This window comes from Coregonus clupeaformis, chromosome 12 (assembly GCF_020615455.1).
Source record: "Coregonus clupeaformis isolate EN_2021a chromosome 12, ASM2061545v1, whole genome shotgun sequence".
Lineage (NCBI taxonomy): Eukaryota > Metazoa > Chordata > Actinopteri > Salmoniformes > Salmonidae > Coregonus > Coregonus clupeaformis.
Window position 1 is genome coordinate 12,659,274 of NC_059203.1, and position 15,998 is coordinate 12,675,271.

At 44.2% G+C, this 15,998-nt stretch overlaps 1 protein-coding gene across 4 annotated transcripts in view; it reads right to left on the reverse strand.

Moving 5' to 3' along the window:
• The window catches only part of LOC121577704 (voltage-gated potassium channel subunit beta-2), a 125,596-nt gene that overhangs the window by 88,628 nt on the left and 20,970 nt on the right, over positions 1-15,998 (reverse strand). For all 4 annotated transcript variants that reach the window (XM_041891518.1, XM_041891517.1, XM_041891520.1 and 1 more), the window contains one exon: positions 952-1,115. In XM_041891518.1, the coding sequence (XP_041747452.1) occupies positions 952-1,025 (74 nt within the window). In that variant the 5' untranslated portion in view covers positions 1,026-1,115. The remainder of the gene's footprint in view (positions 1-951; positions 1,116-15,998) is intronic.

Below are 15,998 nucleotides of genomic sequence, written 5' to 3' on the forward strand. Positions count from 1 at the left end.
CATTTTTTTCAGCTGGGAAAGGAGCGAGAGAGTGGCTCGCTCAACACAGCAGGCAGGCCCCAGCAAAACAGGCACATGGGCAGGCAGAAACTTTCATTACAGGAATCATGAAGATAATGTACTTTACTGTGACCAAATCATGGTTTTAGCCTCCTAAAAAATAGGGCGTTTTGAGTGAGGTGAATGAATGTGCAGTTCGCACCGATGTGACCAATACATTTTTTTTACTCGCACAGCCAAGTCACAGGGTCGCAAAATGCGACTAAATGGTCGCAGTCTGGAGCCCTGCCTAGTAGGCTTTTCACTATAGGCATACTCTCTAACTTTCATTTTACGCCAATGAAAAAAAGCCCCCATCTTCTCATTGAACAGTAGCCTAGGCCAAGGCTCCTCTGTCGCTCTATCCTCAGCAGCAGGGCAGCCCTGGACAGTTTGGCCGGCTACACTGTCATTTATCGGCTTTTCATTTATTTAATCGGCCAAAAGCCGGCAATTATCAGCTAACGAAAACCCTGCGGGATGTATAAAAGGTGTATACCGGCAAGAAAGCGGTAAAAATGTGTAATATAAACATTGCCCAAAAAAATTACAGGTAAAATACTGTCAATTCTGTCTGAAAGTAACACTAAACAAATGGTTCTCTGGTGCCACATACTAGTGGCATGTGGAACAGTGGAACAGCACGAAAGGGTCTGTGCTTGAACCAATGATAGAACAGAAACAAGTGTTTCCACTACAAGCTTACTGTTGATCTATTTTGTATTACAAAGGATTGGGGATGACACGAGTAGATACATGACTGCTTGTTTTAAAAGTCCCGAATAGAATGGAAGTGGCATGACTCATGAAGTATGGACATTTCATTTTTATCAGGCTGGACAATTAACTGCATGCACCATGAGATCACATACACAGGCCACAATGAATGTGTGTTTGTGTGTGAGTACTCACTTGTAGATCATGCCCGGCGAGCCAGTCTGTCGGGAGAGGCGGGCAGGTGAGTCTGTGGTAGATTCAGGATACATGGAGGCGGGAGGGTGGGGGTATGGCCAGCCTGCCGAGGGCTCTATCTCTCACCAGGACGACAGGGGCCTGTCTCTCAAAAAACTGGGCTTCTGGAGGGGACAGAGAGAGCAAACAGTCTGTACACTGGCATATCTTCTGTGTGGTTATAATGATAAGAAGGAAGACAACTTGTATCCATTCCCGATTTCAGTATTCCTTTTTCTTTGTATGTCAAATAGTCATTTCAAAATGTCACTGCTCTTCACCAGCCACTAGATGGCACCATTCCCTCACTGTGGTCTCACAGGCAGCAGCTTGAATAAATAAGTAAGATGATCAGACCAATAACACTGCCATCTCTGGGCTCAGTGGGCTGTAACTTGGGATGTTACATATTTTTTTGTAAACTACGGGAACAAAATTGGACCAATCAGAGGTACAGGTCTGATAACATGTTAAAGCCTTGTACGACAACGTTCTTATACACACGTATACCACACACACAGACCCATCGCACACACGTTCACACAAAGTCATTGGTGTCCTCACACCTCTCCATCCTACCCTTGTTGTGTGCGTGTGCTCTTAGCGACTAGTTTCTATGAAACGCAACAGTCTTTGCCCAAGAAGGAGAGCACTGCTGAAGTAAGGGCCTAAAACAGGAGAAGAGAGCTGGGCAGCTGGGGGCCGAGGGGAGGATGACTACAGAAGGGCCTGGAGAAGAAAACAGATCCCATTTGCATTACCTACTGTACTCTATGTACCATTTCCCTCTACATCAGTGGTGTGAAACATGCTGCTTGCGGGCCCGATCCGGACGATTCAGTGCAGCCGATGGGAGGTTTAATTAAAACATTTAAAACATATATATTTTTTAAAGGGGGTGGGGGGTATATTTTTTATGTCTATAACCAAATCTAAACTGTGTAGAAATGATAATCAACCTACATTTAGTCTCTTCACTTTGTCCAGCTTGCTAACAATTACCAAAACAAAAGCTAGACAGTAAAGGAGCACCAAAAATTCCCAAAACTAGGCACATTATGACAGCAATACATTTTTCAGTAAAATTCTGTGAGTCCCTCTGGACCTCAGTGAAGACTGAGTGTAGCCGTGGGATCAAAATGAGTTTGACACCCCTGCTCTACATTATAGTCTACATAGGACTGCACTGCTACGGTAACCATCGCCGTGTGTAGGTGGCTCGCTCACTGAGCTCATGTGAGCGAGCCAGCCATGAGCCGTCGCTGGTCTGCTGGTAATAGAAACAGATGTGGTAATGACGAGGACGTGAAGGTGACTTTCTCCTCATATCAATCAGACACAGAAAATGAGGTGTCCCCTTTTCAAGGAATCATTTAATGCTCTCTGGTCACACCACTTCAATCATGCCAGGCAGGACGGAACAAAAGCCCCTGCCTGCCGCTGCCTGTCTAGCTGGTCCCTTCTCCTACAAGGTGATGATGATGATGATGGCGTCATGATGGCCAGATGAAGATGGGCTGTGTTGTAGATCTACGTTGACTGGGGGATTCTGTAGGACTCCACCTGGCTGGAAAGTCATGTATCTAGTGCCACCGACTGACTGATTATTAACAGAGGACGCAAGAGCTGTCTTGTTGGATTTGGTGGCTGTGTCTGTGTGTACCAGACCGCAACACACTGTACTGACGAACGACTGGAGTCAAGGCTAAAGTGTAGCAAATGGCATTTAGCCTATACTGAAGTTCAGACATACAGTCTCAGTCGGTGAAGTGTTATGCTCTCAGCACACCCCAAAAAAGTTAGGCTAGGCTGAGTGTTTTTCCTTTGCTTTGACAGTTTATTATTGGTGCATCAAAGTCCTCAGGGTGCTTGAAGCACACACTAGATGGCTGTGCTGTGCTGCAGTTGGAGAGAGAGGAAAGAGAGGGAGAGGATACTTACTGCAGCACTGCGGTACAGACTTGTCCCGGCAGCACAAGTTGGAGAGCTGAGCTCAGATGTACTGCTCTTATGGGCCAAGGTGCATTCTGCAGATTAAAACTGCAGGGAGGCAGACAGAGAGGGAGGGAGGTTCAGGACCTTATCGGATCAGAACCATCCTCTGGCCCTACACCACCACATGCTGATCCAAACGCAACAGGACAGCAGGAAGACTAAAGGAAAGGAGTAGTGTGAAGAAGGAGGACAGCCCCACAGACAGGGTGGGGATGGATTTCACTGGAGAGGTTGAAATAAAGACAAAAAGAAATAATGCCTTAGTATTGCCTGTTTAGTGTTTAGCCAGTCTTACATACATCTACATACTGCAACCTACATACTGCTACCTTCATTCCTGTCCAACACAATGCAACATGGAGTCACCAAAGGCAACCGACACCTACACCCAGCCTGAGAGAGATTCCTCTTGAGACAGGGCTTACGTAAGTAGGCAGCAGAGCAGTCCTGGCCTGGAAAGTACAGTACAGTGTTAGCAGCAGGAAACACACATAGATGCCAATAGATGGCACAGGAAGAGAGGAGGACAGAATGACAGACGAGGACTGCCAGGGGTGTCCTGATTGGTGAATAATAATATGGATCTAGGCCTAAATAAAGATCTGAGGCAGAATGAAGAGGATCCTAAAATGTCATGGTTCTCCAAGCAGTCAAAATTATTTGCTAAATTATCCTCCCGTGTAGTTCTGGGCTGATTCCTCACCGTTCTCATGATCATTGCAACTCCACGAGGTGAGATCTTGCATGGAGCCCCAGGCCGAGGGAGATTGACAGGTCATTTGTGTTTCTTCCATTTGCGAATAATCGCACCAACTGTTGTCACCTTCTCACCAAGCTGCTTGGCGAAGATCTTGTAGCCCATTCCAGCCTTGTGTAGGTCTACAATCTTGTCCCTGACATCCTTGGAGAGCTCTTTGGTCTTGGACATGGTGGAGAGTTTGGAATCTGATTGATTGATTGCTTCTGTGGACAGGTGTCTTTTATACAGGTAACAAACTGAGATTAGGAGCACTCCCTTTAAGAGTGTGCTCCTTATCTCAGCTCGTTACCTGTATAAAAGACACCTGGGAGCCAGAAATCTTTCTGATTGAGAGGGGGTCAAATACTTATTTCCCTCATTAAAATGCAAATCAATTTATACCATTTTTGACATGCATTTTTCTGGATTTTTTTGTTGTTATTCTATCTCTCACTGTTCAAATAAACCTACCATTAAAGTTATAGACTGATCATGTCTTTGTCAGTACGCAAACGTACAAAATCAGCAGGGGATCAAATACTTTTTTCCCTCACTGTACCGTCAAATATTGGGTGAGAACCTCCTTCCCTCAGCCAGGGCATTGAAAATGGGTTGTGGATGGGTATTCCAGCATGACAATGACCCAAAACACACAGCCAAGGCAACAAAGGAGTGGCTCAAGAAGAAGCACATTAAGGTCCTGGAGTGGCCTAGCCAGTCTCCAGACCTTAATCCCATAGAAAATCTGTGGAGGGAGCTGAAGGTTCGAGTTGCCAAACGTCAGGCTCAAAACCTTAAAGAAGATCTGCAAAGAGGAGTGGGACAAAATCCCTCCTGAGATGTGTGCAAACCTGGTGGCCAACTACAAGAAACGTCTGACCTCTGTGATTGCCAACAAGGGTTTTGCCACCAAGTACTAAATCATGTTTTGCAGAGGGGTCAAATACTTATTTCCCTCATTAAAATGCAAATAAATGTATAACATTTTTGACATGCGTTTTTCTGGATTTTTTTGTTGTTATTCTGTCTCTCACTGTTCAAATAAACCTACCATTAAAATTATAGACTGATCATGTCTTTGTCAGTGGGCAAACGTACAAAATCAGCAGGGGATCAAATACTTTTTTCCCTCACTGTATGAACTTAAATGAGGAATATTCTGTTTATTCATGGTTCAGGAATACTCTAAACTATCTGCATAAGTAGCCTATTTATACAGCGAACTTCTGACACCAATCCTCTGCTCCATGTTTGGAGTTAAAAGCACATATATGAGCCTCATTGTAAGGCACCATTACTGGTGGCCTACATTCAGGATAGCAGCTGTTTAGATCAATTAAAACATACAAACCACGAGTTTGGACAAATTATCCTTTAATATGGCATCATGAATCGATCAAAGGGAACACTTCATGTTGTTAATATCTAGGCCTACTTCAGCTTTGCTTCTTAGCATAATCTCACAAACAGTTTTACTTCATAACAACCATGCTACAGACCAGTGCTGTAGGGTGTACAGTACACAGAGGTCTGAAGAATGATCATGATGTCCAATAAATTATCTGTAGTGGTAAAGCCTGTGTGATGCCTGTAAGTGATGCCTGTGCGATATCATTGACAGGCCAAAGATTAATTCTCAGTCAACACACCATTCCTCAGCTTTTGGAAATCAATCACGTGTAACCTGTGCTAGTTACAACACACCACACGCAAACCACCACAGGCCATTTGTACTTTTTGCTAGCTAACTCACACACACACTAGCTTCAACACATTCAGAAGCTTGGCACTTTCCACACAAAGACCAGTCAGTCAGCAGGTTTGCTCAGAGCCATTGGCTGTGAGCTCTTACAGTAATGGGAGGCTAATCTGTCCCTTCGACCTACTGTAACAATTGGACAAACATGGCACTGCTGCTGTTGTGCGCATTAAGGCTGTGATGATATCATCATGTCTTACAGCAGTCCCAGTGGCTGGTGAGAGCTGCTTTGTCCCTTTGTTATGGAGCTGTACTAAATGTATGGATAACCTCAGGCTGTGTTATAAATGAGACCCGGCCGAGCCTGCACTGCAGGAGTAGCAGGAGACAGCTACTGCAGCAGCATCACAGAGAAGACTGCAGCAGAAATGGGGAAACCCCTCTTATCTCTATGGGTCCATCCCACCCACCTCTCTCTCATCAAGCGACAAGGGACAGAGGGAGAGGTGTGATCTTAGTGTGTCTTGGAGCACTGTGCAGGTGACAGAGGGGAGTAATGTGGTTCCTTACATTTCAAACTGCTTTTGACTTAAATCTAGTATCTCACACACACTGCTTTGAATCTCACACACATCGTACAGTACCACCAACTACCACACACTGCAGCATGGGAGAGAGGGCAGAGCAGAGGAGACAGACTGAAGATATACGGTTTCTGCATAGGTGCGCAAAAGACACAGTCAGAGATTATATAAAAAATATATCTCCTGCACACTTACACGATCTAAATCAGGACAATAAAACGAGAGAGCGACAGCGAGAGAGAGAGAGTAAAATCTCTTGTTGTGTAGTGCCAGAGAGGACTGTTGTTTCTGGGCAGGGCACACTCACAGCCTGTGAACACTGCCACTGTCCTCTTATATAAGAACCTGAGCACCTTAGGAGAGGCCCCCACTTCTCTTTATGTTCCTCTGAGCGTCCTCTGTGCCAGGGATCATCAACCTTTTCTTGCCCAGGGACCCCAGCCCTGGCAAACCGCTAACCCAGAGACCCCCATCATACGTTAGCAAGCCCCCAAAAATGTCACGTCTTATCATCAGGTGAATGATAATGGCAAGGAGAAGTAATCAATATTTTAAAATGAATAGATATGGTATAATTTTTCATTATTTTAACCTCCCCACATTATATACACTGAACAAAAATATAAACGAAGCATGCAACAATTTCAAGGATTTTACTGAGTTAAAATTCATATAAGGAAATCAGTCAATTGAAATAAATTCAAACAACTTTCTGCACCGAATTTGAGAGAAATAAGCTTTTTGTGCATATGGAACATTTCTGGGATCTTTTATTTCAGCTCATTAAACATGGGACCAACACTTTACATGGGACCAACATTACTTTATAATGTAGAGCAGGGGTGTCAAACTCATTTTAGCTCAGGGGCCACATGGAGGAAAATCTATTCCCAAGTGGACCGGACCGGAAAAATCATGGTGTATATATAACTTAAAAACAACAACTTCAGATTGTTTTCTTTGTTTTAATACGATCAACATACAACATAAAGCTGGAGCCTGAGGACAGTGTGTCCAAAATAGTACAAGCACAACATCACTATTAATCATAAAACACGTCAAGTTTATTTGAAAATTCTAAAGAAAAAGAACACACAAACACACAATGCCTCAGTGATTAACAGAACTGTTTCACAGATCACAGAACTATATCAGGGTGTCATTTCTCAGGCAGAAATGTAGATAAAAATAATGAAATCCTGTTCCCCAAACAAGTGCAAGAACCACAGAGTCAAGAATAGGTTAAATATACAAATAAAATAAAATCAATTAAAAACAATAGCACATCAACATAAAAACATATAAACATAAAGCTGGAGCCTGAGGACAGTGTCCAAAAGCACAACATCACTATTAATCATAAAACACCTCAAGTTATTTGAAAGTTCTGAGGACAAAGAACACACAAACACACAATGCCTCAGTGATTAACAGAACTGTTTCACAGATCACAAAACTATATCAGGGTGTCATTTCTCAGGCAGAAATGTAGATAAAAAATAATGAAATCCTGTTCCCCAAACAAGTGCAAGAACCACAGAGTCAAGAATAGGTTAAATATACAAATAAAATAAAATCAATTAAAAACAATAGCACATCAACATAAAAACATATAAACATAAAGCTGGAGCCTGAGGACAGTGTCCAAAAGCACAACATCACTATTAATCATAAAACACCTCAAGTTATTTGAAAGTTCTGAGGACAAAGAACACACAAACACACAATGCCTCAGTGATTCACAGAAGTATATCACAGATCACAGAACTATATCAGGGTGTCATTTCTCAGGCAGAAATGTAGATAAAAAATAATGAAATCCTGTTCCCCAAACAAGTGCAAGAACCACAGAGTCAAGAATAGGTTAAATATACAAATAAAATCAATTAAAAACAATAGCACATCAACATAAAAACATAAACATAAATCTGAAAGCGTTGCTCAAACTCCCGTAACAGTCCCGTTATTTTATCTTTGAACCGCTTCATGTCTGCCACATGTTGGGTCGCGCACACATTTTTCAGACAGGGGAAGTGAGCTGCATCACCACCGGCAAGTTGCGTCTCCCACAATGACAGCTTCAACTTGAAAGAACGTATGCTGTCATAATACTGCGTGACAACTTTGTTGCGCCCTTGCAGCTGTTTGTTCAAGTTATTCAGGTGCTCTGTAACGTCCACCATAAATGCAAGGTCCTGCATCCATTCTGCGGAATGAAATTCTAACACTGGTTTGCCCTTTTCTTCCATGAACTGTTCAATTTCTTCTCGTAAATCAAAGAAACGCCTCAGCACAGCACCTCGGCTTAACCATCTTACCTCAGTGTGGTATGGCAGGCCATAGATGTGGTCTTTCTCTCTGAGAAGGCTGTCAAACTGACGGTGATTCAGGCTTCTGGATCGGATGAAATTAACAGTTTGGATGACCACCTTCATGGCGTTATCCATCTTTAATGACTTGCAACACAAAGCCTCCTGGTGCAAAATACAGTGAAAAGTCAAAAAAATCACGTCCTCCATTTGCAGATTGCACTTTCTCTCTGAACTTTGTCACAACGCCTGCTTTTTTCCCGATCATTGAGGGCGCACCATCTGTAGCCAGGCTGACAGCGCGGGACCAGTCCACTCCGACCCTGTCCAGCGCGCCGACGAGTGCGGTAAAAATATCAGCTGCTGTCGTCGGCACCAACTCCACGAACTCCTCGGTGACGGTCAGTGTCATCAACTCCGCGGATGAAAATGGCCAGTTGTGCAACATCTGTAATGTCCGTGCTTTCATCAATTGCAACCGAAAACGCAATAAATGACTTTACTTTTTGCTTCAACTGGCTGTCCAAATCCACTGAAAGATGGATTTGAAAGATCAGAAATCCTGTCTGCAACTGTGTTTCTTGTCAGGCTGATATTTGCAAAAGCCTGCCGCTTTTCAGGGCACACAATCTCCGCTGCCTTCATCATGCATGTTTTTACAAATTCACCCTCACTAAATGGTTTTGAAGCCACTGCGATTTCATTAGCAATGAGGTAGCTAGCTTTCACTGCAGCGTCACTGATGTCTCGGCTGTGAGTAAACACAGACTGCTGTTTCTTCAGACCCGCCAACAGTTCATTCACCTTCCCTCATCTCCGCTGTCCTTGAAAGTTGTCATATTTGTCGGCATGAAGACTCACATAGTGGCGACGAAGGTTATATTCTTTCAGCACTGCAACATGCCCTGAACACACCAAACATACAGCTTTCCCATTCAATTCCGTGAATAAATAGGATGACCATTTTTCTTGGAACACTCTGCACTCTGCGTCCACTTTTCTCTTTTTTGACAGAGACATATTGGGGCAATGAGGGTGCCAAAGCACATAATGTTAAAAGTAGAAGCCGTAATAAATATCGCGGGCAAAACAAAGTAGCTCATTGGCTGCACGTGCTTGACCTACTTGCTCTGCCCCGGTATAAACAGTTTGCTTGCTTAACACAATTGCTATTGCGCCATCCAGTGGACGCAATTGGAACAGCAGTTTATTTTATTGAAAAATTGCAGCGCATTTTTATACTTTACCCAAAAAAAATTTATTTTTATTTTTATTTTTTATTTTTAAATCATCTCGCGGGCCGGATTAAACCCGTTTGCGGGCCTGATCCGGCCCGCGGGCCATACGTTTGACACCCCTGATGTAGAGGCTTGGGCTCATTAGAATATTTGGGGGCGTGGTTTGCAAATTCCCCAATTCATCACATTTACATTTACATTTACATTTACATTTACGTCATTTAGCAGACGCTCTTATCCAGAGCGACTTACAAATACACCTTATAGCCAGTGGGATAACCACTTTACAATGTTTTTTTTTATGTTTTTTTTTTGGGGGGGTTGGAGTAAAGGGGGGTAGAAGGATTACTTTATCCTATCCCAGGTATTCCTTAAAGAGGTGGGGTTTCAAATGTCTCCGGAAGGTGGTGAGTCACTCCGCTGTCCTGGCGTCGTGTTGTTAAGTTAAAAAATAATACAATATAAAAATTGCTGACACCATTCAAACCAATGAGGGCTAATTATCTCAGAATCCTTTTTCAGATAGAACCTTCTAGTTCTAAATTCACAAGTTATTTTTGTGCAACCGTTACTGAGAGTGTCGTTCCAGTTTAAGTGCTCTGTTGGGTAATGTAAAAAAAAAAAAAAGTGTACACTGCCAATGACAAAGTCTGTAGAAATATGTAAATAAGTGCATGTGACATGAGAAACTTCACATTTCTTTGGTAATAATATATATTATATGGGAATATATATGAGAATGGTGCCAGAGGGGATGGTTGCCAATTGTGCTATTTTGTGTGTTTTTTCACATTGTTTGTAACTTTTTTTGTACATAATGTTTCTGCTATCATCTCTTAAACCCAAAAAGAGCTTCTGGATATCAGAACAGCAATGACTCACCTCGAACTAGACAAAGATTTGTCTTTAATGAGTCTGACGCTCCCAGACCAGGCCCAAATCCCCCTAGGTTTTCCGTGCATCGACATGACAAAACAGCTACCTCCGGTAAGACGAGGGGTGGTGGTCTGTGTCTATTTGTCAATAACAGCTGGTGTGCAATTTCTAATATTAAGGAAGTCTCAAGGTTTTGCTCACCTGAGGTAATCTCATGGTAAATTGTAGACCACACTATCTACCAGACGAATTACCAGGACGTGTACTCAGATCATGCGCGGACCAACTGGCAAGTGTCTTCACTGACATTTTCAACCTCTCCCTGACCGAGTCTGTAATACCAACAACATGTTTCAAGGAGACCACCATTGTCCCTGTGCCCAGGCACGCCAAGGTAACCTTCCTAAATGACTACCGCCCCGTAGCACTCACGTATGTAGCCATGAAGTGCTTTGAAAGGCAGGTCATGGCTCACATCAACACCATCATCCCGGAAACCCTAGACCCACTCCAATACCGCCCCAACAGGTCCACAGATGATGGAATCTCAATTGCACTCCACACTGCCCTTTCCCACCTGGAAAAAAGGAACACGTATGTGAGAATGCTGTTCATTGACTACAGCTCAGCTTTCAACACCATAGTGCCCTCAAAGCTCATCACTAAGCTAAGGACCCTGGGACTAAACACCTCCCTCTGCAACTGGATCCTGGACTTCCTGACGGGCCACCCCCAGGTGGTAAGGGTAAGCAACAACACATCTGCCACGCTGATCCTCAACACGGGAGCCCCTCAGGGGTGCGTGGTTAGTCCCATCCCTTACTCCCTGTTCACCCACGACTGCGTAGCCAAGCGCGACTCCAACACCATCATTAAGTTTGCCGACGACACAACGGTGGTAGGCCTGATCACCGACAACGATGAGACAGCCTATAGGGAGGAGGTCAGAGACCTGCAGTGTGGTGCCAGGACAACAACCTCTCCCTCAACGCGAGCAAGACAAAGGAGCTGATAGTGGACTACAGGAAAAGGAGGACCGAGCACATCCACATTCACATTGACGGGGCTGTAGTGGAGCAGGTCGAGAGCTTCAAGTTCCTTGGTATCTACATCACCAACAAACTATCATGGTCCAACACACCAAGACAGTTGTGAAGATGGCACAACAATGCCTATTCTCCCTCAAGAGACTGAAAAGATTTGGCATGGGTCCCTCAAAAAGTTATACAGCTGCACCATCGAGAGCATCCTGACTGGTAGCATCACCACCTGGTATGGCAACTGCTTGGCATCTGATCATAAGGCGCTACAGAGGGTAGTATGTACGGCGCAGTACATTACCGGGGCCAACTTCCTGCCATTCAGGACCTCTATACCAGGTGGTGTCAGAGGAAGGCCCTAAAAATGGTCAAAGACTCCAGCCACCTAAGTCATCGACTGTTCTCTCTGCTACCGCACAGCAAGCGGTACCGGAGCGCCAAGTCTAGGTCCAAAAGGCTCCTTAACAGCTTCTACCCCCAAGCCATAAGACTGCTGAACAATTAATCAAATGGCTACCCAGACTATTTGCATTGACCCCCTTTTTTTCCGCTGCTGCTACTCGCTGTTTATTATCTATGCATAGTCACTTTTCCCCTACCTACAGTGAGGGAAAAAAGTATTTGATCCCCTGCTGATTTTGTACGTTTGCCCACTGACAAAAACATGATCCGTCTATAATTTTAATGGTAGGTTTATTTGAACAATGAGAGACAGAATAACAACAAAAAAATCCAGAAAAACGCATGTCAAAAATGTTATAAATTAATTCGCATTTTAATGAGGGAAATAAGTATTTGACCCCTCTGCAAAACATGACTTAGTACTTGGTGGCAAAACCCTTGTTGGCAATCACAGAGGTCAGACGTTTCTTGTAGTTGGTCACCAGGTTTGCACACGTCTCAGGAGGGATTTTGTCCCACTCCTCTTTGCAGATCTTCTCCAAGTCATTAAGGTTTTGAGGCTGATGTTTGGCAACTCGAACCTTCAGCTCCCTCCACAGATTTTCTATGGGATTAAGGTCTGGAGACTGGCTAGGCCACTCCAGGACCTTAATGTGCTTCTTCTTGAGTCACTCCTTTGTTGCCTTGGCCGTGTGTTTTGGGTCATTGTCATGCTGGAATACCCCATCCACGACCCATTTTCAATGCCCTGGCTGAGGGAAGGAGGTTCTCACCCAAGATTTGACGGTACATGGCCCCGTCCATCGTCCCTTTGATGCGGTGAAGTTGTCCTGTCCCCTTAGCAGAAAAACACCCCCAAAGCATAATGTTTCGACCTCCATGTTTGACGGTGGGGATGGTGTTCTTGGGGTCATAGGCAGCATTCCTCCTCCTCCAAACACGGCGAGTTGAGTTGATGCCAAAGAGCTCCATTTTGGTCTCATCTGACCACAACACTTTCACCCAGTTCTCCTCTGAATCATTCAGATGTTCATTGGCAAACTTCAGACGGGCATGTATATGTGCTTTCTTGAGAAGGGGGACCTTGCGGGCGCTGCAGGATGTCAGTCCTTCACGGCGTAGTGTGTTACCAATTGTTTTCTTGGTGACTATGGTCCCAGCTGCCTTGAGATCATTGACAAGATCCTCCCGTGTAGTTCTGGGCTGATTCCTCACTGTTCTCGTGATCATAGCAACGCCACGAGGTGAGATCTTGCATGGAGCCCCAGGCCGAGGGAGATTTACAGTTATTTTGTGTTTCTTCCATTTGCGAATAATCGCACCAACTGTTGTCACCTTCTCACCAAGCTGTTTGGCGATGGTCTTGTAGCCATTCCAGCCTTGTGTAGGTCTACAATCTTGTCCCTGACATCCTTGGAGAGATCTTTGGTCTTGGCCATGGTGGAGAGTTTGGAATCTGATTGATTGATTGCTTCTGTGGACAGGTGTCTTTTATTCAGGTAACAAATTGAGATTAGGAGCACTCCATTTAAGAGTGTGCTCCTAATCTCAGCTCGTTACCTGTATAAAAGACACCTGGGAGCCAGACATCTTTCTGATTGAGAGGGGGTCAAATACTTATTTCCCTCATTAAAATGCAAATCAATTTATAACATTTTTGACATACGTTTTTCTGGATTTTTTTGTTGTTATTCTGTCTCTCACTGTTCAAATAAACCTACCATTAAAATTATAGACAGATCATTTCTTTCTCAGTGGGCAAACATACAAAATCAGCAGGGGATCAAATACTTTTTTCCCTCACTGTACATGTACATATTACCTCAATTACCTCGACTAACCTGTACCCCCGCAGCTTTCTACCGCGGCTTTTTTGAAAGATATAAAGTTAGCCATCGAGAACTACAAAAGTTTTGCTACTTTTCTCAACAACATTGATGCCCTGAATTTAGCAGGCATTATCGAGTTGGAAAAAGTTGTGATGGGCTACTTCCGCTCACGCCACGGTCAATGTGAACCGGAGTGACTTGACAATGGTGGCCAAACAAGACGTAGAAACAAAACTGAGTTAAATGGTTTCAGTCTGCCGTGAATCATTCATCCATGTATACGGTTAAGAGTCTAGCTACATTTTCAGATATTATAAGTTTCTAATTTTGTCAGAAAGCCATTTTCATTGCAAGTTAAAGGGTACTGTTAGCTAGCTAATGTTAACGTGTATGATCTGTGTAGTAATATTATTCAAATCAGACATCCATTTGCTTTGCTAGTTATAGCCTAATGTTAGCTAGTTAGCTTAAGCTACCTGCAGATTCATATTACAGCTATGACAATCAGTTTGTATTGGTAGTAGTATGAGTTGGGATTATGCTAGCTAGCTACATGTCTAAACAAAAGACTCCACTTCGCCAGATGAATATATGACCAATCAAGTTAGCCAGGTGTGTCTGGGGGTGATTACGGTCGATGCAAAGGCGCATCAGCCCAATGTGGGCAGCCTATATGGGGCCAATATTTATTTTTATATATTTTTTAAAATGTCCAAGTCAAGAAAGCTTACTAGCAGCCAGCGGCACTTGCCGCGACTGGTACTCGACTGGTAAGTGCCGCTTTTTTAAAATATATATTTTTGCGGACCCCAGGTTGAATATCCCTGCTCTGTGCTAATGCAACAATAACCATGGAAGGGAGAGGAGGGTGGTTCTGACATAATAGCCAGCATTATTGTTTAACATCTGCTGGTTGTTTTTAGCTTTTGTGAAGTCAGCGAAGGATCCCTGTGAGAGCAGAGAGAGCCTCTGCGGCAGATAGAGAGAGACGGTCGATACAACATCCCTTCTGTTCTGCTGCTCTTCTATTTATACAATTACACCGCCGTCTCTTAAAACACAGCCCTATGCTCCTAAATTATTCACACAGCAGCAGCTCTCTATTCCTTGTGCTGTTGTTGTCCTTTATTCTGCATAAGCCACAGTAGCTGCCAGCGCGATAAGGGAGGGTTTCTACTACACTACAGTGCAACACCACCACTCTGACGGATGTCGTTGCTAACTGAGGGGGAAAAAACAGAGAATGGTCCAGAATTCCTAATGAAATCTGCAGCCAATGAAGCAAGCTGCCAGCTCCCAGGCAGCTCTCTGAGCAGACCGACTCTGAACTGCTCTCCCCCAGGAGAAGCAGCCTGCGGCGACTGGCCAACACACACCTAGTGAGGGGAACAGTCCAGGGGAAAAAACAGGAGAGGAGAAAGAGAGACTAACGAATGGGAGAGAGGAAAAAAAGAGAAAAAACTGCAGTTGAGGGGAGATTATGGGAAAGAGCTGACTGGGAAGGCAGAGGCTGTTCTGAGTGGTACTGAGAGCAGTCTGGTCTGGAGGGAGGCTCTGTGCTGCTGCAGCTTGGCTTTACAAACACACACAGGCAGGCTAGTACCATGCATCACTCTCTCCTGGGTGTCTCCTGGGCAGGCCTCATTACTCATCTCTAGGCTTGGGCGATATACCTTTTATACCGCATACCGGGGTATTTCGGAATACCGACAGTATGATTTTCAATACCGTTTTTTTATAACCACTGTGTCAAATAAATTATATCCAGCTCAGGACTCCAGCTATATATTTGGTTTGCTAACTTGCTAGAGCTAAGTGGCTAGATGTCAAGATCAAGCTTCTTGGTTAAAGCAGAGATATTCAATCCCCTCCTGGATCAAGATCCCTGTTGCCTAAATTGTTTTGTGCATCCCCCCAAAAAAATGGTGCCCCTTGTGTGCAATGCTGTATACCCCGGTATGGTACAGAAACGGTATGACAGTATGAAAATCTGGATACCGCCCAAACCGTACTCCCCTCTCTCTACTCCCTCTGGGCTCCATGCGTCACCACAGGCCCACTCACTCACTCACTCTCCCGGTGGCCAGAGATCCACAGCTCCAAGTGGACTGACATACACAACATATTAAACATACCAATGCACATCTAAAATGTAGTATGTACATGGGCTCTTCCTGACTGCACTGACAATCTGCCCCTGTAACACAGCCCATCTGATTCACATGGTCTCTACATGGCAGGCACGCAGCTCAGGGAGGTGAAGGTTGTTCCTGGATCAGCTGTGAGACAGTACAGCA